The sequence below is a fragment of the Gorilla gorilla genome, chromosome 1 (genome assembly GCF_029281585.2).
Source record: "Gorilla gorilla gorilla isolate KB3781 chromosome 1, NHGRI_mGorGor1-v2.1_pri, whole genome shotgun sequence".
Classification (NCBI taxonomy): Eukaryota; Metazoa; Chordata; class Mammalia; order Primates; family Hominidae; genus Gorilla; species Gorilla gorilla.
The window spans coordinates 20128674-20153503 of NC_073224.2; the positions used below are offsets into that span (position 1 = coordinate 20128674).

The 24830-nt window shown below is 40.6% G+C and overlaps 1 protein-coding gene across 3 annotated transcripts in view; it reads right to left on the reverse strand.

Moving 5' to 3' along the window:
* EGLN1 (egl-9 family hypoxia inducible factor 1) overlaps positions 1-23227 on the reverse strand; it is a 60562-nt gene extending 37335 nt beyond the window's left edge. The window contains exon 1 of one of the 3 annotated variants that reach the window (XM_055373111.2): positions 21475-23223. In XM_055373111.2, coding sequence (XP_055229086.1) covers positions 21475-22365 — 891 coding nt within the window. In that variant the 5' untranslated portion in view covers positions 22366-23223. Of the gene's footprint in view, positions 1-21474 lie in introns of all 3 variants that reach the window. The other 2 variants (XM_004028581.5, XM_055373116.2) reach the window with 2 other exon arrangements.
* Positions 23228-24830: the final 1603 nt, after the last annotated feature.

Genomic DNA, 24830 nt, shown 5'->3' on the forward strand with positions numbered 1-24830 from the left:
GGCAGTACAGTATCATGTAAGCCAACAGGAGAATAAAGCCAACAGGGGAGAGGCGAGTAGAAGCAGGTGGTAATTTTAACGGCTATGTGCCAGGTACAGTGCTTTACGTATATTAGCTCATTTACTCCTCTCAATAATCATGACATAAGTACTATTACTATCCCATGAAATAAATATGATAAGGCAGATAACTTGCTAGCATCATACAACCAGCCAATGGCAGAGCTGGGTTTTGAATCTAGGCAACCCCTCTTTGCATCCTACATTCTTGACCAATATATACCACACTACCTGTGGGCACTACCAAATGGTTAAGGAGAAAAACACAGGAGAGGGAAAAGGGCAGACCCTTTTACAAGGGGAATAACAACTTTCAAAAGTTTAGTTTAGACAGTTCTAAAACTGTCATAAAGAAGTTAACAAACAAGCAACTATCACATAAAGACAGATAGTATCATCTACTTTTAGAAGCCTTGGGGAAAAAGGTAAGAGAATATTAATCTATAGGGTTAAAACTATCAAGAAAATATAAACCAATTTAGGGTATTAGAAGGCCTTTTTGCTTTGCAAGCTTATAGGTTGTGAGAGGTGTTTAGAAGACTTAATAAATGTCCTTTGGGTATCTGAGACATAGGATGTAACTTTTTAGTATCCTTTAACAATGGAGAGTATGCCCTACACAAGAATTCTCAGACCCAAATGTGAATTAGAATCTCCACGAAATTGTCTTTAAATTTTTTATTTTTGTGGGAAAATAGTAGGTATATATATTTTCTCCATGGAATTTTAAGGAGCTATGAGTCTTCACCTCAGATTCAGAATCTCTGATTCAGAAGATCTGTAGTGGGGCCCTGGCATTAATGTGATCTTGATCCAAAACTTATATACTTACAGAAACTATGACACCCTCTGCATACATTGCCTGAGTTACTTGAAAACAGTATCTTAGTAAATGTTTAAGGTTAATATGAACTTTACTACTTGATAATACCATATGTTATGATTTACATGAAAAAACTAACCTGCTCAAAAGATTTGTATATGATATCTGAATACTACCAAAATAATGTTCCTTTCAGTGAATGGCTGGGTTTTTCCTTGAGTGTGAGTTTGTACCTGTTGAAATTAAACAACATTCCAATGGTGCATTTCTGAAATTACTTCAATAAGGGAAAGACTCATTTAATAAATATTTGGCTCATCCTAACCTTTTAAAATTGAGAGGCCATGTCTGGTGGCTCACGCCTGTAATCCCAGCACTTTGGGAAGCTGAGGCGGGTGGATTGCTTGAGGTCAGGAGTTCAAGACCAGCCTGGGCAACACAGTGAAACCCCATCTCTACAAATAATACAAAAATTAGCCAGGCATGCTGGTGCACATCTGGATTCACAGCTACTCAGGAGCTGAGATGGGAGGATCATTTCAGCCCAGAAGGTGGAAGTTGCAATGAGCTAAGAGATCGAGCCTCTGCACTCCAGCCTGGGCAACAGAGTGAGACCCTATCTCAAAATAAACAAATAAATAAATAAGAAATTTCTGTAATGCATACAGCGAGATCAAGTAGGAGACCTGAAAATAAATACAACACCCCTCAAAAGATGCATAGAAACTTAACTTCACATGTCGTAGCTAGGAAGTTAAGCTCTAGAATCGAACTATCCTGGTTTACCTAACTTTCTAGCTGTGTGATTTGGAACAAGTTTTTAAATCTCTCTGTGCCTCAGTTACCTCAATTATAGAATGAGGAAAATAGTAATGACCTGCACCTCATATGGTTGCTATGATAATTAAATGAGGTAATCTGGGTAGAAAGAGCACCTAATAGTGCTTGGTACACAATAAGCATTCAATAAATGTTGGCAATATAAGCATATAAAAATGTTCACTAGCCCAGCAATTATAGTCTAGAAATTTTTCTTACAAAAACCTTGTTAAAATGCACAGAGATATATCTTTAAGAATATGTAATGCATTGTTGGCATCAGATTATTTGTGACCGAAAAAAATTCCAAATAGTACAAACTTCAACCATGAAGAGCTAATTAAATAATTTATGTTACAATTTTTAACTCAGCATGATGTTTCTGAGATTCATCCAAAGTTGCTGCATAAAAGACTAGTTCACTTCATTTTACTGCTAAATAGTATCTCATTGTATGATGAAGCACACTCTGTTTATTCACCAGATGATGGACATTTGGGTTGTTTCCTATTTTTGGTGATAATGAATAAAAATATTCAAGTCTTTGTATGAACATGTTTTCACTTCTCTTGATAGATACTTAGGAGTGGAATTCCTGGGTCATATGATAAATTTATACTTAACTTTATGAGAAATGGCTAACCTGTTTTCCAAAGTGGCTGTACCATTTTGTATTTCCACAAGTAATCAATGTATGAGGATTGTACATGTTCCATGTCCTTGCCAAAACTTGGTATTACCAATATATTTAATGTTAGCCATTCTAGTGTATGTATAGTGGCATCTCATTGTGGTTTTAATTTTTAATTTTTCTGGTAACCAATGATGTTGAGAATCTTTTCATGCACTTGGCCATTCCTGTAATCTTCTTTTGTGAAAAAGCTGTTCAATTTTTCTGCCTATTTTTCTTTTGGGTTGTTTCTCTTCTTATTATTAATACATTCTTTAGACATTCTGATACAAGTCTTTTGTTGAATATGCTTGTAAATATTTTCTCTCAAAAGGGTTTGTCTTTTCATTTTCTTAATGGTATCTTTGGATAAGCAAAACGTTTTAATGTTGACACGATCTAATTTATCAGTGTTTTTCTTTTATGGTTCATCTTTTTTATGTCCTAAAAAATATTTGCTTATCTTGAGGTCACAAGGATTTTTCTCTTATGTTTTCTTTTAAAGTTTTATGGATTTAGGTCTTACATTTTTTTTTTTTTTTTTTGAGATGGAGTTTCACTCTGTCACTGAGACTGGAGTGCAGTGGTGCGATCTCAGCTCATTGCAACCTCTGCCTCCCAGGTTCAAGCCATTCTCCTGCTTCACCCTCCTGAGTAGCTGGGATTACAGGTGCATGCCACCACATGCAACTAATTTTTGTATTTTTAGTAGAGACAGGGTTTCACCATGTTGGCCAGGCTGGTCTCGAACTCCTGACCTCAAGTGATCTGCCAGCCTCGGCCTCCCAAAGTTCTGGGATTACAAGCATGAGCCACTGCACACAGCCTAGGTCTTACATTTAGGTCAGTGATCCATTTTGAATTAATTTTTATAAATGGTGGGACATAAGGGTCAAGGTTTATTTTTTCCACATAGATATCCATGTATTCCAAAACCATTTATAGAAGAAAAAAAAAAGAACAAAAACCTAGCCAGTACTGAATTTCCTTAGTATCTTTATTAAAAAAAATCAATTGATATTGTTAGTGTAGGTCTATTTCTGAACTCTTTACCCTGTACCATTGCTCTACATCTATTTCTTCTTTGACCCATAGGTTATTTAGAAATTCGCTGTTTAATTTCCACATATGAGATTTTCAAATTTTCATTCTATTACTGATTTATAATTTAATTTCATAGTGGTTAGAGAATATACTCTGTATGATTTCAATCCTTAAGTTATTAAGACCTGCTTTATGGCCCAGCACCTGTTGTACCCTGGTAAATGTCGCATATGTACTTGCAAATAATGTATTTTATGCTGTTAATGCAAGGAATATTCTACAGATGTCAATCAGGTCAAATAGGTTGATAGTGTTAGTATCTTTTATATCCTTGTTGATTTCCTATTTAAGAATTACTGAGAAAGAAGTATTGAAATTTCCAGCTATAATTGTAATTTGTTGATTGTGTCTTTCATTTCTATCAGATTTTGCTTCATCTACTTTGGAGCACTGTATTATTTTTATAATCAGAAAACATATAAAGTCATAAACAAAGCAGCAGCCTCTTTCCCATGACATGTAAGATTTTTACAGGCTGGGTGCGGTGGCTCATGCTTGCTATCCCAGAACTTTCAGAGGCCAAGGGAGGTGGATCACCTGAAGTTGGGAGTTCAAGACCAGCCTGGCTAACATGGCAAAACCCTGTCTCTACTAAAAATACAAAAATTAGCCAGGCCCAGTGGTGCATGCCTGTACTTGGCACTCAGCTACTTGGGAGGCTGAGGCAGGAGAATCGCTTGAACCTGGGAGGAGGTGGAGGTTGCAGTGAGCCACTGCACTCCAGCCTGGTCAACAGAGCCAGACTCATCTCAAAAAAAAAAAAAAAAAAAGATTTTTACAGTTAAAATATATATGCAATTCCCAAACTGAAAAGATAACACTACAACTACAAGTATTTAAACTATACTGCTATTAAATTATTCAAAGTATTATATAATTCAAAGTGTTTACATTTCTACATACCTAGATATTATATATTTCTGTAAGAAAAACATAGGTATGAATACATGTTGTTTAACTTCATTTCCTCAATTCCTTATTTTCAAACAATAAGCTTTACTATCTTTGTAAATAACTAATTTTATACAATGTCAACACTAAAAAAGCTACTCCCTATTATAATACATACAGCAGTTCACATCTTAATGGTTTCAAGTCTTGACTGTTAAAAATGTTAAGAATAATTAATTTTAGAAAAAAGTGTGGAACCTACATGAAATTTCTTAAGGACAACACAGGCTGCTTAAAATACACTTTTTACTACGAGCACAATTACTACATGAGCCAAATTTGACAGCACAGACACCAAAGTAATTCTACATATTTTATAATGGCCACTTAAAAGACATTATTAAGGGTAAATAAGCCATAAATACCCCCCATTATTTTAGGAGGAAAATAAATAACTTTTATTGTTTTGTTTTTACTGCTACCTATTAAGTTATAGACTATACAGTAAATAAAAGAAATACTAAGCAATATCAACAAACTGTAAAACAAATCAAATATGGGCTTACATCAGTAAGACCTGTAAAATAAGGCCAGGCATAAGTGGCTCATGCCTGTAATCCCAGCTATTCAGGAGGCTGAGGCAGGAGGACTGCTTGAGGCCATGAGTTCAAGACCATCCTGAGCAACATAGCAAGACCCTGTCTCTAAAAAAAAAAACTTTTTTTTAAAGAATAAACTCATTTGTGTGTGAGATTTGATCCAATCATTCTAGCTTACCTGCATCCATCACTAGTTTTTAAAATTAACATCTAAGGGTTTCAATTTTTTTAATATAGCTTAAATAATTAAATTCATGATTATAAATAAAATATTGCCACTTGACTTCATTCTGCTAACGGAGAAGGCATGAGGAGAGAAAGATTTTTTAATCAAGGTGTTCCTCAGCTGGAGTTATTTCATTACCCATTAAGTAACACAACTATCTGAAATTCAGTTCAAGATGCCCTTATCAACTGAACACTATTTCCTTTCTCACAGTGCCAAATCTATGTGCCAACTGCCTAAGCAACAATAGATTCGCTTTAATTAAAAATAAGGTTCTGACATCCCAGTAAAACCAAGTCAAGAATTCTGAATCTAAAATTGAATCTGAACTTCTGATGACAATGTTAACCAACACCAAGAACAGAGTTAAGGGCAACTAAGACCAAGTCCTAATCTGAAAAGGCACTGCTGAGAAATATAACTACTTTTTATTTTATTTATATTTATTATTTTTTGAGACAGAGTCTTGTTCTGTCGCCCAGGCTGGAGTGCAGTGGCGCTATCTGGCCTCACTGCAAGCTCCGCCTCCCGGGTTCACGCCATTCTCCTGCCTCAGTCTCCCGAGTAGCTGGGACTACAGGCTACAGGTGCCCGCCACCATGCCCGGCTAACTTTTTTTGTATTTTTAGTAGAGACAGGGTTTTACCATGTTAGCCAGGATGGTCTCGATCTCCTGACCTCGTGATCTGCCCACCTCAGCCTCCCAAAGTGCTGGGATTACAGGTGTGAGCCACCGTGCCCAGCCAATGTAACTACTTTTTTAAAAAGTCTTTTACAAATAATCATCTATTCAACAACTCTTCTGTTAATTAGGTCAGCATTATTCCCATTTCATAGATGGAGAGACTGGCAGAGTTGTTGAGTGCCTTGCTCAGTAGTAGAGAGCCAGATGACAAGAATCCAAGGCAATACTAGCAGGTCCTATTCCCATTCCTGGCTTCTGTCCACAAACATCTTCCCCACCCCACACTACTGTTCTCCCTTTCCCCAGACAATTCTAAGAGGAAGAAACACCAAGAATCTCTAGAGTAGGCACCCATTAAAGAAAAAGCTTACAGTTACTATGCAACATCAAAGCATAGTTCCTGAAAATTGTCAATATGAACAAACTATTCTTCCATATTCTGCAGATACTTTCTACCAAAACTATCCAGAGATGTTTCAGATCTAACCATTATAGAAACTATTTTAATATAAAAAAACTAGTACGAATTCTAGTTTCATTTTAGTTAGTAAGCACCCCCCACCCCCCGCCCCCACCCAATTCCCCAGCCGCGGAGCACTAACTACTATTACTAAGGCTTTTTTTTTTTTTTTTTTAATTCAGGTAGGCTGAGGCAGGAGAATGGCATGAACCCGGGAGGCAGAGCTTGCAGTGAGCCGAGATTGCACCACTGCACTCCAGCCCGGGCGACAGAGCCAGAGAGACTCCGTCTCAAAAAAATAAATAAATAAAATAAAATAAAAATTTCAGGTTAATACTACTGAAATGCCAGTTACAAGGAAAAACAAAAATGCAAAACAAACAAGCACAGAGGCAGTGGGAGCAGGGGACAGGGCAGCGTTAAAAGGACAAGAGGAAAAAGAGAATCATAAGCCAGTGTTAATTATTAGTGATAAAGACTCTCAGTCCCTTATGGTACAACTGCACATCTAGAATTCTAAAGCAAGAATTAACCTAGCAAATGTGTCTGGAGAGGTATGCCCTCCAGAGAAGACATTATCACTATATTGTAGTTTCCATCCTGGTATATACCGGTTAACTTTGTTTTGTTCTATAGCCAGACTGTATAAGGCATATATCTTCCACAAGTCCATAGGATATACATACCATTATTTATGGGGGAAAAGAAACTCAAACCATAGTTCTAAAGGCAGGGAGGGAGCAAGAACTGAACACACACAGAAACCTTATTCTACCATAACGTGATATGAAATGCTTAAAAATATTTTGTTTTGGTATGGTTTTTTGGAACTCTAACGGGGTTTTTAACATAGGGTCTATGGATAGGCTTTATTACAAGCAGAACATTGTGCGTACTATGTTCATTTTGAGTGTGAGAAAGTGCACAGCTCCCACTAGATTCTGAAAGGGGTCCAGCAGCAAAACAAAGTTGTGAGACGCCAGCTTATATGACCGCCTTGGAAAAAACTTCTAAGCTATCGGAAAAGGGTGTTATTTTATTATCACACATGACTTTTAGCCCAAAATTTCTTTATTCAAGACATTTTATTCCAAAATACTTTGGGTTGTAACCACCCAAAACTACAACCACTCTTTGCACATAAATCATCTGTGGTAAATATTTCTTAGGCTACTTTCCTTACCAACTCTGTAATCAGAGAATAAAAATACATTTTAAGCATCAAAACTAAGCAAAACTGGCAGGTCAAACTGTTATTTTTGTTTTAAGGATAAAAATGTTTGAATGTGTGTGAAAACCAGATTCAAATGACCTTTACACTGCCAGATTTCTATTTATCTACACTCCACCATGGCCCTCTTTTAATCTAGTTAAAGCAACTGCTTCTCCCACGTTGATTAAATCCTTGAATCTAGAAATGTGGTTAAGGCCAAAAGGTTTTCTCATCATAAAAGAAATATTTCTCAACTTAATTAACTCATGCCCTCTTTTGTTAAATACAACTCTTAAACCTCCTTCCACGTAATTGACATTTTGAGTAAATTACAGTTCGAAAACCAAATCAAATCCATGATAATTTTAGAAGCTTAAAATTTTGCTCTTGAAAATTTTACTCTGCACATCAACGTGGTATCAATGTTGAACTTTGCATCTGCTTTCTAGCTACAAGCTTTTTTCTTCTAGGTCTTGTAAAAAGGGTATATAAAGAAGTCACTTTCAACATTATATCTATTATGCTGTTTTGTTTTGAAGGATTCACACACCATTGGTAGGGGTGAGGGACATAAGATATGCAGGCCCTCTCCATTAGATTCACGGATGTGTAAAGTTCTATTGCAGTTCATAACCTGATCAACTGACTTTTGGCCTAAGCAACGTCATAAAACTTCATTTAACCTTTAGAGCAAACCTTTCTCCTACTACCTGGAGTTAAAAATAGTTTAAGCCATGCTGACCTGGGCTATTTTTATCTGGAAAATAGGGACTAGAAACAGCATAGCAAGCAAAGAAAGGCGAGTTGACCACAACAGGATTAAAACTCTCACACACTTTTTAAAAAGTCCCACTACAGTTTTAGAAATCGGATGGAAAGCTCGTAAAGCAGAGATGAGGTACAGGGCAGAAGATCAGCTGAGGGCAATTCACTGAGTGTTAGCAAGATATGACTAATACTGTACATAACAAGCAATAATAAAAGTCCTCTGCCGAAGACAGAATAGTATAAAACCATTCCTTCCCCTGCCCTTACAGATTTTTAGAGAAGATAATTTGGGAATAAAAGGTATAAAAGGTTTTTGAGAAAAGAGAGATCAAAGGACATTCAGAGTTCGGGAGGATATCTGGGAAGCGGACTTAGCTTAGATCCTAAAGGGTGTAGAAGATCTGCATTGCTGGGGAGGAGTGTGGGAGTGGTAAACCAGTCAAAGAATTCACAGATGTGCTGGGAGGAGGAGAAGGGGAGCAGAAGCAGGAAAACAGTCTGGCTGAAACACTGGTTGTATTTCAAAGAGCAGTAGCAAATCAGGGTGGATAAATGGTGTGGGCCTAAGCAGCTGGTGAGCATTAAATGTGTAAGAATCAAACTGTATCCTTAGCATACCTCTGAAGATTTCTGAGTAAGATTTTTATGAGTGTTGGTAAATTTATATAGGATGCATATGGGTAGTACATGGAGATAAATGAATTAAGGGGGAAAAAACTGTGTAACAATCCAGATAGAAAGTGATTTTTTAAATTCTAATTAGAGCGGTGCAGTGGGAATTCAAATATAATACTTACTGAGTCCTCGACACAAGATGCTGAGTACACCAATGTTGGAAATACAAGGGTTCTCGCCTCAAGTGGCTCACAATAGTAGAGGAAATGGGAATGGAAACCAGCCACAGTGAAGTATCCTATCACGGTGATGGGAAGTGCCAGAGGAACAGACAGGACAAAGTTGTAGCTCTGCTTAGAGAAATGAGGGCAAGAAGCAAGTTAGAGAACCTTCTCACCACTTTCCAAATGAAAGAAATGAGGAAATGCACAGCACTAGAAAATGAAGGTAGGTTCAGGGACCTGCAAACAGGTTCCTGTGGCTGGAACAGAAAGTATATGGTAGTGAAATGTTCTTTATAAAAAAGTAGCAATGGACAGAATGAACTAGAAAGATACAAAAAGAAAAAAAAACAAACAAACAGGCTTTTGTAATAATCCAGGACAGCAATGAAGAGTGTAAATGGGAATGAGGAACAAGAGACTAATAGGAAATTAGTTTTAAATAAGCAAAATTTTCAAACTGATAAAGGAAAGTATGTTCTTCTAAAACATCATGCTGTTTCCAGACTTGGAGACTTTCGATAGACTTAACTCCAACTTAACCTTTAGAAGTCTTAGCCTAATTTAAAAAAAAAAAAAAAAAAAAAAAAAACCTCTCCTGGCCTACAGACCAAGTTAGGTCTCCCCTTGTGTGATCCCAATAGGATCCTGTACTTCCATCTCTATAAACATAGCACTGGGAATTACAGGTTCAACATTGTATTGCCCTCACACAGTTAAGACTCCAGAAAGGCAGAGAGAATTACTTTGACCTGGGCACTGTGGTACCCTCAGTACCTAACACAGATCAGACATTCAGTAAATAGCTGTTGAATAACTAAATGAAGTTCACAGGATCAATTTTAAATCTGTTCCTCCATCTCCCCCATCAGACAGGCTTACCAATCCTCATTCCTTCCAACAAGAGGAAACTTCAGTCTTAATCACATTGAGTTTGCAATACTTCCAGAAAATTCAGGTAGAGATGTCTATCAGTCCTCTACAGATGCCAAAGTAAGAGACAGACGAAGGAATCTTTAACAAATCCTAATAGCTGAAGTCATGATTGTTGTTATTACTATTATTTGTTACAGTTACAGCTAATACTAATAGAGCACTGATTATCTGTTGAGTATTTCTTATTTTCTCACCTGTCCTCAAATAGACCTATTGGATTAGGTACTATTATTAACTCCTATCATACTGATGAGGAAATTAATGCTTTAGTTGTTAGAAAATGTGTCTAAAATCAGAGAGCAATTAAGTAGCAGAAGAAGAGTTTCAACACAGGCAAACTAGTTTAAGAACTTGTGCTTCCATGAGCGCATAAGATAACCCAGGGGGAAAAAAAGTGTAGACTAGAGGGAAAAAAAGAGAAGACAAACCACAGATCATAAAGAATAGTAACATTTAAGGGGCAGACACTGCCAAGGAAGAACTGATGTAAGAACTGGTATTTATATTCTTGTATGATTCCTCACACATATGGAATGGAAAGTCACCTAGTGACTTGCTTCTTGCAAAAGAATACAGCACAGGTGATGGGATGTCACTTCCATCATCAGATTACAAGACTGGGACTTCAGTCTTGCCAGCAGACACTATTGCCTTTTTGGCTTGCATACTTTATTGAAGAAAGCTGCCATGTTAGGGAAGCCCACGTGGCAAGAAACTGAAGCCCTCAGTCCAACAACCTGCCAAGAACTTAATGGTGCCAATAACCACTGAGTGAGGCTAGAAGCAGATCCCTCCCCATTCAAGCCTTAGAAGGAGACCACACACCCTGACCAATGTCCTGACTGCAGCCTGTGAGAAATAGTGAGGCAGAAGATGTAGCTAGACTGTACCCAATTCCTTGTCTACAGAAAGTATGACATAACAAATGTGTGTTGTTTTAAGCTGCTAAACTTTGGAGTAATCTGCTATGTAGCAATAGATGACTAACACAAACTAAGAAGAAAAATCTAGAAATATAGATGTTCAAGTTCCTTCTACACACACATCTTCTGACAGTCATGAACAGAAAGTGAACTGAACTTTAGGAAAAAAAACTACCATTGTAAGTTGAGGAAAAAAAGAAAACTGAAAAATAAAAGAAAAAACAACTGAAAGGATAAGACCCAGGCTAGTAAATGGGTAGCCAAAGATTTTAAAGGTGGGGTGGTTAATAGGGCTATTGCAGCAGTAAAAATATCTGGTCTAAGGGGTGGGGGGTGGGGAATCACTAAATTTTTTAGCTAAAAAGCAATTTTCAAGGCATCCATTTCAGAGTAGACCTAACAGAAATTGGTAGAAGACATCACACAGGTAAAATATGCCTTGAAATAGAATTAAAGGGTAATTATATAACAAAACTACAGAAGCCAAGCTCCTAGTCACCATTTATAGAGGAAAATTGGAAATATCAATATTAATAAGAAAAAATTCAGAGAGATGGTTAATATGGTTTGGCTCTGTGTCCTCACCCAAATCTCATCTTGAATTATAATCTCCATTGTCAGGGGAGGGACCTGGTGGGAGGTGACTGGATCATGGTGACAGTTTCCCCCATGCTGTTCTCATGATAGTGAGTTCTCATGAGATCTTACGTTAAAAGTGTTTGACAATTCTCCCCACCTCCTTCTGCCATGTAAGACATGCCTTGCTTCCCTTTTGCCTTCTGCCATAATTGTAAGTTTCCTGAGGCCTCCCCAGCCATGTGGAACTGTGAGTCAATTAAACTGCTTTTCTTTATAAATTACCCAGTCTCCGGTCTTTACAGCAGTGTGAAAACAGACAAATACAATGGTCAATCTTTTTATTCCCCAAACTTATGATTAGTCCTTTTCAATTTACTTCTTAGATTTGACATTTCCTATTAAGGTGTTATTACATAAAAATTAGCCTTAAACTGAATTGAGATGAGATTACAGCTTCCTGGGTTCTGGAGTTCATGTTTCACGTTTCCGGTTTTAATTTTTAAAAATTATTTCATACCTGACAATCTAATGTTTACCCATACTTTTGTGACCCTCTCTCACTTTAGAATCAAAAGCAAGGCTTCCTATGCTCAAAAGTCCTGGATAGTAGGCTGGGCAGAGTGGCTCATGCCTGTAATCCCAGCACTTTGGGAGGCCGAGGTGGGTGGATCACGAGGTCAGGAGTTCAAGATCAGCCCGGCCAACACAGTGAAATCCTGTCTCTACTAAACATACAAAAAAAATTAGCCAGGTGTGGCGGTGGGCACCTGTAGTCCCAGCTACTCAGGAGGCTGAGGAAGGAGAATCACTTGAACCCAGAAGGCAGAGGTTGCAGTGAACCAAGACCACGCCATTGCACTCCAGCCTGGGTGACAGAGTGAGACTCCATCTCAAAAAAAAAAAAGGCCTGGATAGTATATTCTAATTTTAATAGTACCAGTATTATTTTATATTTGGTACTTTTATTTGCAATTCCAATGCCAGGCTCCACATCAAGGGGATGAAAGACTCATACAACACTGATATCTTCACAGATCATCCAATACAGTCCCTAAGCTATCAGTAACTTTCTTCTTCTTCACTACTTTAGGAAGCTATCATATAGTCATGTGTATCGTATAGTCATGTATTGATAAGTCAGTGGAACTATTTTTGATATTTTACGGTCATTCCATTCTTCTCAATTTTCTGTAACAGTTTTATTTTCAACAGTAGGTTTAAATGAAGATGTTTTATTTCTGACTTCATTTTGACATTGAATCTAAATCTATGCTTCCCTTATGTCGAACCATTCAATTTTCTCTAATGTTCCCCTAAAGTTCAAACTTTGTATATTTCTTTTTACGTGGATTCACAAGCCATCTTGAATGAGTGGTTCATGCAAGGAAGCACAGACATACTTACAGACAACACTAAAAGTGTTGCAAGGTTTCCTGCAATAATTCCTGAAGGCGGTTCCACTGGTAGAGCTGATAAGAGCATACTGCACAAAGAAACCTTAAAACCTCTAGAGAAGAAAGGATGGGGCTAGAAGGTCAACAGTAGTAGTAGCTAGCACAGCCAATTTGAAGGAATGTGAAAATTTAGAGCATATAACTTTTTTCTTGTTGCTTGGCTGGGAAGTAAGTGTCAGCAAGCTATCATAAATGGCAACACTGAAAAAGTGGGGGCAAGAGAAGAAAAGCAGAAGACTTAGGTCAAAATAAAACAATAATTTCCTTCCAATCGCTCAAGCCAAAACCCTTTAAGTCATTCATGACTCTTCCCTTCTTTCATACCCCACATCTAATGTATCAGCAAATCTCATTTGATTCTACTTTCAAAATATATCCAGAATATATCCTACACAAACTGATCTCATTTCCTATCCTACTACATCAATCACATATCCTTTACTCCTTCCACTAAAACCACAGTGGTTTCCTTGCTGTTTTCTGTTTCTTTTTTTGAGACAGAGTCTCACTCTGCTGCCCAGGTTGGAGTGCGGTGGCATGATCTTGGCTCACTGCAACCTCCACCTCCTGGGTTCAAGTAATTCTCCTGCCTCAGCCTCCAGAGTAGCTGGGACTACAGGCGGATGCCATCACGCCTGGCTAATTTTTGTATTTTTAGTAGAGGTGGGGTTTCGCCATGTTGGCCAGGCTGGTCTCAAACTCCTGACCTCAAGTGATCCGCCCACCTCGACCTCCCAAAGTGCCGTGCTTGCTGTTTTCTGAACACACCAAACACATTTCAAGTTAGGGCCTCTGTATTTGCTATTTAATACCATTCCTGAGAATGCTCCTCTTCCACATAACTAATTTCCCACTTCATTCAAGTCACTATTTAAATGTCACCTTATTTTATCAATCTTATCTAAAAGAGTACTCCCTAGTCACTCTGTCCTTATCTTACTTATTCTCCATCTTAATATTTACCACCTAACATGCCATGTATTACTTGTACATCTGTTTATTGACTGCCCCTCCCCACCCCACACTTCCTCCAACTAGAAGATAAGGTCCATGAGAAGGGGGGCTTTTTGTTGTTATTCAGGACACCCTAGCTCCTAGAACAGGGCCTGTATGTGCAGGGTACTCAAGATTTGTTGAATGAACAAATGAGTGAAAATAGTATCAAAACAGGACTCAGAAAATATAACAAAGGGTAAAGAGTACACGTATTTTGCTTTGGTAAAGAAATGTTTGCTTTGGTAAAGAAATGGGACCTGGAACACTGAATAAGAAAAAAGAGAATTCCAAACTCATGAAAACTTTATGGGGATCTCAAGTCAACAGACACTGTCCAAGCTCTTCAGAAATGAAACTAATTCTGAATTGGTTATGGAAAAATGTGATTATGAAGTACAAAGGTGGCAGAAAAGTTGAGTTTTGACTAGGAAATAAGGCATGAAATAAACTGTTGTAAGAGAAGATTTTGGTTAACCATCTATATCAATTTTTTTTAGAAGAGATTTAGCTGAAATAAAAGGCAAAGACAAGCTCTGAAAATGGACTTAGTAAATTATCTGAATGCCATCATGTAGTCACAGACAATGTTCCAAGTGTGGAAACGAGGGCATAGTGGAAAAGAAGGTGGAATGTAAGCACAGAAGTAAAATCTAAGAAAAAGAAACTGCCCAAGAATGTGCTAGAATAAAAGGGAGACTGAAATAGTTGGGGTAGCTTTAAAGGCCTAAAGTGAAAAATTAAACAAAAACAACTAAGCTGACAACATCAATCCAAAGGCATACCAGAAAGGCACAGGCTTCAGAAAACATGGAAGAACAACAAAGATTTCAAGCCTGATGGGGGAAAAAAGGGAAAGGAAAACAGGAGTAAACTGTAACTCAGAAACACAGAGTGGGAAGACAGCTCCTACTAAAGAAACAAGAGAGGGTAGGCCTACTTCAGGGCAAACGGCTTTAAATAGTATCAGAGGAAAGACAGATGGATAAAGAACATTTAAGAAAATTAGGTAGGAGAAAAATTTAAACTAGAATGTCGGATAAGCCAACATGTAGAATGACAGAAGCAAAAGGGAGAAGAAAGTCTCGAATGTTCAAGCATATTCTCAAAAATGGCAGAGGCCCAGTTCGATGGCTCATACCTGTAATCCCAGCTTTTTTTTTTTTTTTTTTTTTTTTTGAGACAGGGTCTCGCTGTTACCCAGGCTGGATGAAGTGCAGTGGTGCAATCACAGCTCACTGCAACCTCTACCTCCCAGACTCAAGTGATCCTCCCACCTCGGCCCCTCAAGAAGCTGGGACTACAGACGTGTGCCACCATGCCTGGTTAATTTTTGTATTGTTTTTAGAGATGGGTTTCACCACATTGCCCCCTGGTCTGGAACTCCTGGGCTCAAGCAAATCCGCCCACCCTGGCCTCCCAAAGTGCTAGGATTACAGGCATGAGCCAGCACCTTGGGAGACCAAGGCAGGAGGATCATTTGAGGCCAACAGTTCTAGACCAGCCTAGACAACATAACGAGATCCCGTCTCTACAAAAAAATTTAAGAAATTATCCAGGTGTGGTGACACATGCCTGTAGTCCCAGCTACTACGGAGACTCAAGTGGGAGGATTGTTTGAGCCCAGGAGCTGGAGGCTGCAGTGAGCCATAATTGCACCACTGCACTCCAGCCTGGGCAAGTTAGGCCCTGCCCTTTAAAAAAAAAAAAAAAAAAAGCATAAAATATGCCAAAATTAGTTAAGTAGAAATATGCATAAAGTTACAGATATGAATGAACTGAATCAAAGGTCTGTTGATTTTGTCACCAGCTCTATGACCTTGAACAAGTTAATCTCTCTGGAACTTTTTTCTCTTAAAAAAAAATGTTATTTCTTCTCTTTTAAAAAAAAATGTGTAAATGCAGGAAAAGTGGTTAGGTAAAAAAATGGTTGATCATTCTAAGCCCTTTTTCCTCCAGTTTATCGGAGGGGAATGAGACAGGGAAAGCACAGAATTCTTAAAAGAAAGAATCAGAAAGACAGCAAATTTTTTAAATGGGAGAAGTAATAGTTAAGAACAGTTCTGCATAGCGCTTTACCATCTAAAAGGTGCTTTACATGAAACATTATATGTTCACCTCACAACAAGCCTGAGAAGCTAAAAACACAGGTATCACTGAACACCATTTCATAAACGGAGCAACTGACGACTCAAGAAATTAAGAAACTGGACTAAGGACACAGAAACCATAGCAGATCCAGGATCCAACCCAGATCTAATGGCAGAACCAAATCCATTATGTTTCTTTTTTTTTTTTGAGACGGAGTCTCGCTCTGTCGCCCGGGCTGGAGTGCAGTGGCACAATCCCGGCTCACTGCAACCTCTGCCTGCCGGGTTCAAGCGATTCTCCTACCTCAGCCTCCCAAGTAGCTGGGACTAAAGGCATGCAACACTACGCCCAGCTTATTTTTGCATTTTTAGTAGAGACAGGGTTTCACCATGTTGGTTGGCCAGGATGGTCTCAATCCCTCGACCTTGTGATCCGCCCGCCTCAGCCTCCCAAAGTGCTGGGTAACAGGCGTGAGCCACCGCACCTGGCCCCTTTCTTTCTTCATAATTTTTTTTTTAATAGAGATGAGGTATTGCCATGTTGCCCAGGCTGGTCTTGAATTCCTGGACTCAAGCTATCGTCCCACCTCAGCCTCCCAGAGTGTTGGGAATTACAGGGGTGAGTTACCACATCTGGCCCGGAATCCATTATCTTTCAAAGTTAAAATGATCTCTATTATCATCTCCTCCTCCTCCACATAATTAAGGATTTGTGGGTATTTTTGTGGATTATTAGGTAGTAGATAAGTAAAGAGTTACATACACACAAAAAAAAAATTTTTTTTTTTTTTTTTTTGAGATAGGGTTTTGTTCTATCACCTGGGCTCAAGCAATTATCCCACCTGAGACCACGGGCTCGCACCACCATGCCTGGCTAATTTTTTAATTTTTTTAGAGACAAGGTCTCACCATTTGCCCAAGCCGGTCTTGAACTCCTGGGCTCAAGCGATCCTCCTGCCTCAGCCCCTCAAAATGCTGGGATTATAGGCGTGAGCCACTAAAGCCCAGTCTAAAAAAATCTTTTAACGTAAAATAAAATTCCTTTCGAACTAAAGGAGTTAGTTTACATGTAAACTACACATCAACTCACTATACGAAATGTTTTCACATATAGTTGATCACAATCTATTAAGACTACCCTCTCAGTCCACACGTCCCTTATAGCTGACAGAACTACTGCAGTTGTACTATTTTCAGCCTTTCTACATACAGAGTTAACTCACTTTTAACTTAAATTCGGACATAGTTATAAAATCATTAAACAATTAACTTCGATTTGTGTATCCTGGATCCCAAGCATACAAAGAGAATGGAAAAAGTAGATAAAGGTGTACTTATGTATTTAGGTTTAAAAAACATAGGTTTATTTTCTCACAGTTCTAGAAGCTGAAAGTCTGAGATCAGGATGCCAGCATGGTCTGGTACTGATGAGGGCTCTCTTCCTGGGTCAGTTTCGTTTTTAACAACTAAGAGGATTGTTCACCACATCTCTGTTAGTGACAATAAAACAGCTGCATTTTCCTCATCCTATTCTTTGCTCTAAAAGCCATGATCAGCCAGACCTAACTAATTAACTACTGTAATAGTGAAAAATCTTAGTAATATAATCTGCTGCTTATTAGTCCCAACCTATTTTATTACTCCTTTTCTTTATGTATGTTTTAATGGAACAGATGAAGTTTTGGACTAAATTCCAAAAATGTTATGTATATGATTCTAGTATTTCTATTTTAATGGGAAAATGTTTTCCTTCATAGTGGCTAAGAAACTCCAACAGAAAAGTTCAACATTTTCCCATGATCCTCACTCCTCTGCATTCCTCTTCCTCCTGTACCCCCAAGTCAAGGCACACTACTCTTCACAAAACAGCAGACCATGGTTTCTTTCTACTGGATATCATTGAGACTCTTCTTGATGAAAACAAGCATAAGCAAGGACATAGGATCAAAGGGCAGGGTAATGGCAAAAAGGAGAAAAATCCCAAAAAGACCAGAGAAAGTGGAAACAGGACCTTGGTTATATCAGTGGCTACAATTACATTTCTGTTTTTCTCCTGTATGACTTCATTTTTCCCTTGTGGTTCCTTTTTTAAAGTAGTTGCATAAACAGCGGCCAGATAAGCATGTTTGAAGTAGAAATTCAGGGGAAAACAAAGCCTACACCGAATGGGCCACAGACTATCATGTATCATCTGATTACCACGCCCTGACATAAAGAGCATGCAATATACATGATGTAAATAAAAAAGAACATCAGATTCTTAGTCAGAAAACCTGAATTTAAGTCCTAATATGCTGCAGAATTTCCAACAAGTGAATTAACTTTTCCTGAGTCCCACTTTTCTAATCTATAAAAAAAGGGATACAACCACCTGCCTATTGCTGTGAAAGTTGAAATGAGAAAAATACTACACATTTGCTGCATATAACTTTTAAAATCACTATAATGTTATGAAGGATAAAATTCTGAATTGAAGTCTCCCTCTGCAATCACATAAAAAAACCATATTCTGACATCTCTTAACAGTATACTGACAGGCGCATAATTCAGGTGGATAAATACAAAAGTGGCTTTTAAGCCACTATCTGAAATAAAATTGTACAGTCACCTAATAAAAAGTTTTACACAGCCCAACCATAGAGTATGATTACTCACATATAAAGCTAGTGCTATTCACCCACTTTCAACAAAATATATGTATCAAATTGCAGTTCCAGCAGTGTGCTAAATAATCTACATCTCATTTAATGTTCTACCTATAACTAGCGTAGTTAAAAAAGAGCATGGGTTTGATATCTGAATGACTTAAGTTTGAACACCAGCTAGGGTTATAGTAAGTGGCAGACCTTTGCCAAGTCTGAGCTGAAAATCCCTCAAATGTAAATTAGGAATAACACTACTCACTTCACAGAATTAAGATTATTGTGGCCAGGTGAGGTGACTCAAGTCTGTAACCACAGTACTTTGGGAGGACAAGGCAGGAGGATCACCTGAGCCTAGGAGTTCGAGATCAAATGATCAGCAAGACCCTGACTCTACAAAAAAAATTTTTTTTCATTTGGCCAAGTATGGTGGTGTGTGCCTACAGTCCCAGCTACTCGGAAGCTGAGATGGCAGGATAGCTTGAGTCCAGGAGGTGGAACCTGCAGTGAGCCATGCTTACACCCTTGTACTCCAGCCAGGGCAACAAAGGAAGACCCTGCCTCCAAAAAAAAAAAAAAAATACTCTGATTGTATCTGTATTGACCCTAATATGATGCCTAACACACTGTGGTTGCTCAATATACGGTGGGTGGTTATTTTGATTGCCTTCTCATTTCCACAAAGCAAACACCCTTGTTTTTTAGGAATAAATTACATGTTCAAACACGATTACCAAAACCTCTTTCAGCCAAGAAGTACAATGAAAGGAATTCCTAAATATCATTTATAGATCCTGAAGTTGTGTCCCTAAAATTAATATAAGCAGATCAAATCCAAAGAGTTTAAATGTCATCCCTCCTTCATCCTGTCCCTTATTACCTGCTAATATGTACAGTTACGTGACTTAAAACCCCAACAACTAGAACTCTTGAGGAAGGAGGTAGCTATTTCCTAATAGCATCCCTATGAGAAGCATTTGCTCTAAGAGCCAGGCTGTCTGCTGTCCCTTCTCTAAGGACAGGTGAAAGCAGGAAGACAAAAGAGAAAAGAGGTCTCAGCTTAACTTGGAAAGCTAAATTAACTAAGGAAAGCAGATCAAGAAAGATTTGGGACATCATCTTCTTCAAGAATCCAATTTAAGCTAATGTCCCAACTATATACTTTGGTCAGTCTTCATAGCCCTATTGTCTCAAACTAATTTCTTTCCTGCTCTGGAGCTCAGGACTTTATGTTCAGATGTGATCCCTGACAAATGTTCAGATGTGATCCCTGACAACTTTCTTAAAAATATCAATGAAAATCTAGTGAAAGACCAAGGATGAAATTTCATCAGATCCCCCTTTTCCTTCCAGTTTAATATTATTCAACTGTTCCTTTTTAAGACTACAAGAAATTAAGACTTGTGCCTTCATCCAGCAATGAAGTGGCAATAGGTAAATTAGACTCCACATTGTATTTTTCCCCACAAAATTTTCATGTTTATAACTTTCTCACTGCCTATGTTCAGTCTTTCGGGCAGCCTGAGAATCACATGTAATGACTGTCAAAGTAGATGATCTGACACACACATACAGAAGAACCACTGGTTAGAGTCAGCGTGTGTGTACGAACATGCAACTGTGATGCTCTCCCAGGTCAATCTCTCAAAACCCACAAAATCAGAGACTGATGGTGGAGGAGGGTGGCCTGGGAGCAGCCACAAAGAAAAGATCAAGATCTGAGAAGTAAAATGAAAAAGAGCTGCAAGAGAGTTGGTTAAGGACGAAAGAGTCTACTGTTTATCCTGAGGGAGGAAAGAGGGAATAGACTAGGTAAGAAGAGAAGAAATCTGTGGAGGGAAAACCGCAACAGTAAAGAGAAAACAAAAAGATCTCACCAAATTGGGAGGATAAAACGAGCCCTCCTGCGCCAATTCCGTGTTGTTGTTTTGTTTTGTTTTGTTTTCCAGGAAGTTACAAAACAGTTTTCAACAGAAGGATTATATTAACAAAGCAAATAAAGGAAACTTATGCTAAAAATGTAGCCTACCTACACTGAGAGGTCTGAAAACGGAAATACTTCTTTCCCCTTTTTGTAATGGGTTTCAAAACAGTAGGAACAGGGTGAGGGATAAGAGCTATAAGAGGGGGAGGGGAGTAGCCAAGCTCTTCCTGAATACAGAGTCTTTCGACTAAATGCTTATCTTAAATTTACCTTTTTGCGGTCAGCCGGCAAATTCCTAACTGAACACAGCGTTTGACTCTCAATCAAAATGTGATGAGTGGTTCAGACACCACAGGAAATTTAACAGCTTATGCAAACACAAGGCAGATGCAGAACCAGGACTTGCTTTGGGTGGTACTCTAACACCCCTTCACCGGGTGGCTAAAACGCCACTAAGGTTTGAATTGTGACCAATAGTGGAATGGAAAAAAGAAAATAGGAAAGTTAAAGCGCCTACGTTTAGTCAAAAAACCATGCAATTAGCCGGAGAAGTTTGTGAAGGGGCAGTAAGTGGAAAACAGTGGATAGTGGATACAAAGGGACTAACTAGATAAACAGCTACTACAAATTCTGTCCGTCTTCCTTACGGGGAGCTACACAAGGAGTGAGTCCTTTCTATATAGAGGAATGCTGCTTCTCAGCCTAGGCAGTTACAGTCGCAGGCAGGGGCTGCCCGCCGAGAAGGGCCTGTCCAGCACAAACCCGCAGCACACACTTACTTTCGTCCGGCCATTGATTTTGTAGCTGCCCAGCTTCCCGTTACAGTGGCGTATCAGGTCGTCCATGCTGCTCATAAGCAGCCCAATGGTTTCGCAGCCGGGCTCCTTGCCCTCGATCCAGGTGATCTTATCGCCTCGGATGTCCTTGGACGAGTCACTCTTCTGGCTGACCAGCTGCCCGTCCGTGAACTTCCCGGTGTCGTGCAGGGCGCGCACCTCGTCGCCGATCTGCTGTCCGGTCTCCTTGCCGAGGAAGTCGTCCACCACACAGATGCCGTGCTTGTTCATGCACGGCACGATGTACTCGAGCGCCAGCTTCAGCGCCGGCAGGGGCTTCGTCTGCCCGTTGGGCCGCAGGCCGCCGCTGGGGCTCAGCGCATCCCCGGGCGTGTTGCTCGGGGGGTACAGGTTCGCCTTCTCCTGGAACAGCGATGAGCGGGCCGGCGGCTCCTCCTTCCCAGGCTCGGCTTCGGCAGCCACCGCCGAGCCCTGGCCGCCGGCGGCCGCACGAGACGGCGACGCGGCCGCCGCTGGGTCGGCCGGGGGCTTGGCCTTTACTTTTCCCTTGGCCGCGTCCCCGGAGGCGTTGTCCCGGCGCGCCGCTGCCTTCCTGGGCTCCCGGGCCCCGGCCCTGGGCGGCGGCACTGCAGCCGGCGGCGCGGGGCCGGAATGCTGGTGCGGGCCCACTCCGTGGCCGAGGGCGCCCTCGCTGCCCTGGCACACTAGCTTGTGCTTCTTCCAGTCCTGACGCTGATGCTCTTTGCAGCAGTAGAAGGAGCTGCGGCAGCGGCTGCAGCGCAGCAGGTTCTCCATCTTCCCGCACAGCTCGCAGTACTGCCGGTCTCGCTCGCTCGGGCTCGGCCCGCCGGGCCCGCCGCTGTCATTGGCCATGGCGGCGGCGGCTGCGGCGGCGGCGGCGACTGCGGCGGCCGAGCAGGAGGGGTGGCGGCCGGACGGCCTCGCCCGAGGCTGGGGAGCGGGGAGAGAGATAGGGGCCGTTACTGCGCCATGCACCCGCTACCCTCGCCTCAGGGAGGCCGGCACCCCGCGCCCTCGGCCCGGCCGCTTCCGAGTCCTAAGCTCCGGCGCAGCGCCGGCAGCCGCCTCAGCGCCTCATCGCCGCCGAGGGCTGAGAGAACGCGGCCTGTGCGGCGAATGGCAACCTGGGCTCAGGCGCGCGGGCCTGGGGAGCGCAAGACCGGCCCCCTCGGCCGCCGCCGCCGCCTCAGCGTCCCGGGCGGCCCGGCCCAGGCTGTGGAGGAGCGCAGGGCATGCGGGCGCCACTCGCTCTGCGCGCTCTGCACGTACACCACGGCCCCGCGGCGACCCGGGCGGGCGGCGCGCGAGAGCGGAGGGGGCGGAGGGCGGGCCGGGAGGGCCGGGGGGAGGGCCGAGGGGCGGGGGCTGCCTGCGCTCCTCCGCACTCGGCGGGGCCGGGCCTCGGCCTCTGCCTCGGAGGTGGGTCGCCCGCCTTCCCTCCGCCCGGGACGGGACTGGGACGCCGAGAGGCCGGTGCGCTACCTCAGCCCGCAGCGGCCTCCTCGGGGACGCCGAGGCGCAGGCCCGCGAGCGGCGGAAAGGCGTGGGGCAGCGCGGCAGCGCCTACACCTGCTGGAGGAGGGCGCCAGCCGCAAGCGGGTAGCGGAGCGAAGGCGGCGTAATCATGGCTGCTCTTCCTCCAGGCCGGCGCGGGGTGTGCGAGGCTCGCTCCAGTCAAGGTTGCAAGGTGGCTATTGCGATCCTCATTTTGCAGAGGAGGAAACGGAAATTCAGAGAAGTAAAGTAACTTGCCCAAGGTCACGCAAAACTGGGACTGAATCCAGGAATCAGGCTCCCAGATTCCAAGGCTGTTTTTTCCATTACACCATACAGCCTCTATTTCAAGAAGCCCTGAAATGGTTAAGAACAAAATAAGTATTACTATGGTGTTAATCCAATCTCTTGCGCCCCGTTTCGACCTAATTTAAAGGTAATGAAATTTGAGGGTTTCAAAAAAAATCAAAAACTCATTTTTAAAACCTTTGAAATCCCGCTGAGTTCAAAACCCCATGAAGAAATTTTGGGCTACCAAGTTAAATGTAATCAATGCTCATTCCAATATCCAATTTAAACTGATGGGATTATTCCTGAAAAGTGAATTTTGATGGTAAATGAGCAGTACTACATTAACGACTCTCACATTTATTTTTAATAGAATCTGTGCTGCGCGGATGAATACAATTCTTTGTTTTACAGAGCATAAAAACCTTACCAGAAATAAGCCAAAGATGTTTCTGCTGCTATTTGTCTTAAGAATTAAAAGGCCTGTGATTTCGAGGTTAACAATCTTTATCGAACACTCTATGTGGAAAGTGCGGTGCTAGGCTTGTGTATCACTTGAGTATACTGTAACTTCAGTCCTTGAAATATAGCCTTCCAAACTTAAAAAGCTGCAATATGTATTTCAAAAGCAGGATATAAGGAATTATTGTAAACCATATTGTAGAAGTTTAAAAAGAGGCTTGAATCCAAAAATATAAAATCTCTTCATCAAATATACAGAATTTAAAACTGTTATAAAATCCTGCTGCATGCGTAAATGGCATTCTGGGGATCCAATCAAGTGAAAGAGGATGATAATTCCAATTAGCTTGTCCTTTGGGAAACTGAGATAAATATACTCACATCTTCAAATTTCAAACCGAACTAAAAGTCTAAGTTTCTGTAAAGAATTTAGACCTGGACCTGTCTTATGTATATCCTACTTTCCCAGAGCTTTATTAAATACAGTAAAATGTCACTGTTGCAGACATTACTAATTAGGCTGTTCAACAAATGTATTGAGAGTCCTTGACAAACAAATGAATTAGTCATACTACACTCAGAGACACATAGTCCAGTGCAGGAGGCAGGTATGTAAACAAGGACAATCCAGAGTTCAGAGTTTCCTAAAAGAGGGATGAATAGGATGGAATGGGAACACAGAAAAAGGAATTGCTAGCTCTGCCGTTTGCACTAATAAAATCCAAGCAAATTAATTCAGAAATTCTTAAAATGTAAAGGAGCTATCTCATGGCATACGAAAATAAGCATTTAAAACATTTTTCATACACATAAATTATGTAAAATGTAATTTAAATACAAGTAGTCTAATACTTCTTAGGCTTCCTTTTGCTATAGTAATTATATATGATGCTTAATTATTCACAAGAGCAGGAACTTTACTAGGAGGACTCATTCCACAAACACTTGATTCTTCCAACAATTTCTTTTAAATTTACTATTTCAGTCTGTGGTGTGTCCACAAATTATTTACATTGCTATATGCTCTACTCATATATTTTCATTGAAGTTTACTTAAAAGAATAGATGTCCAT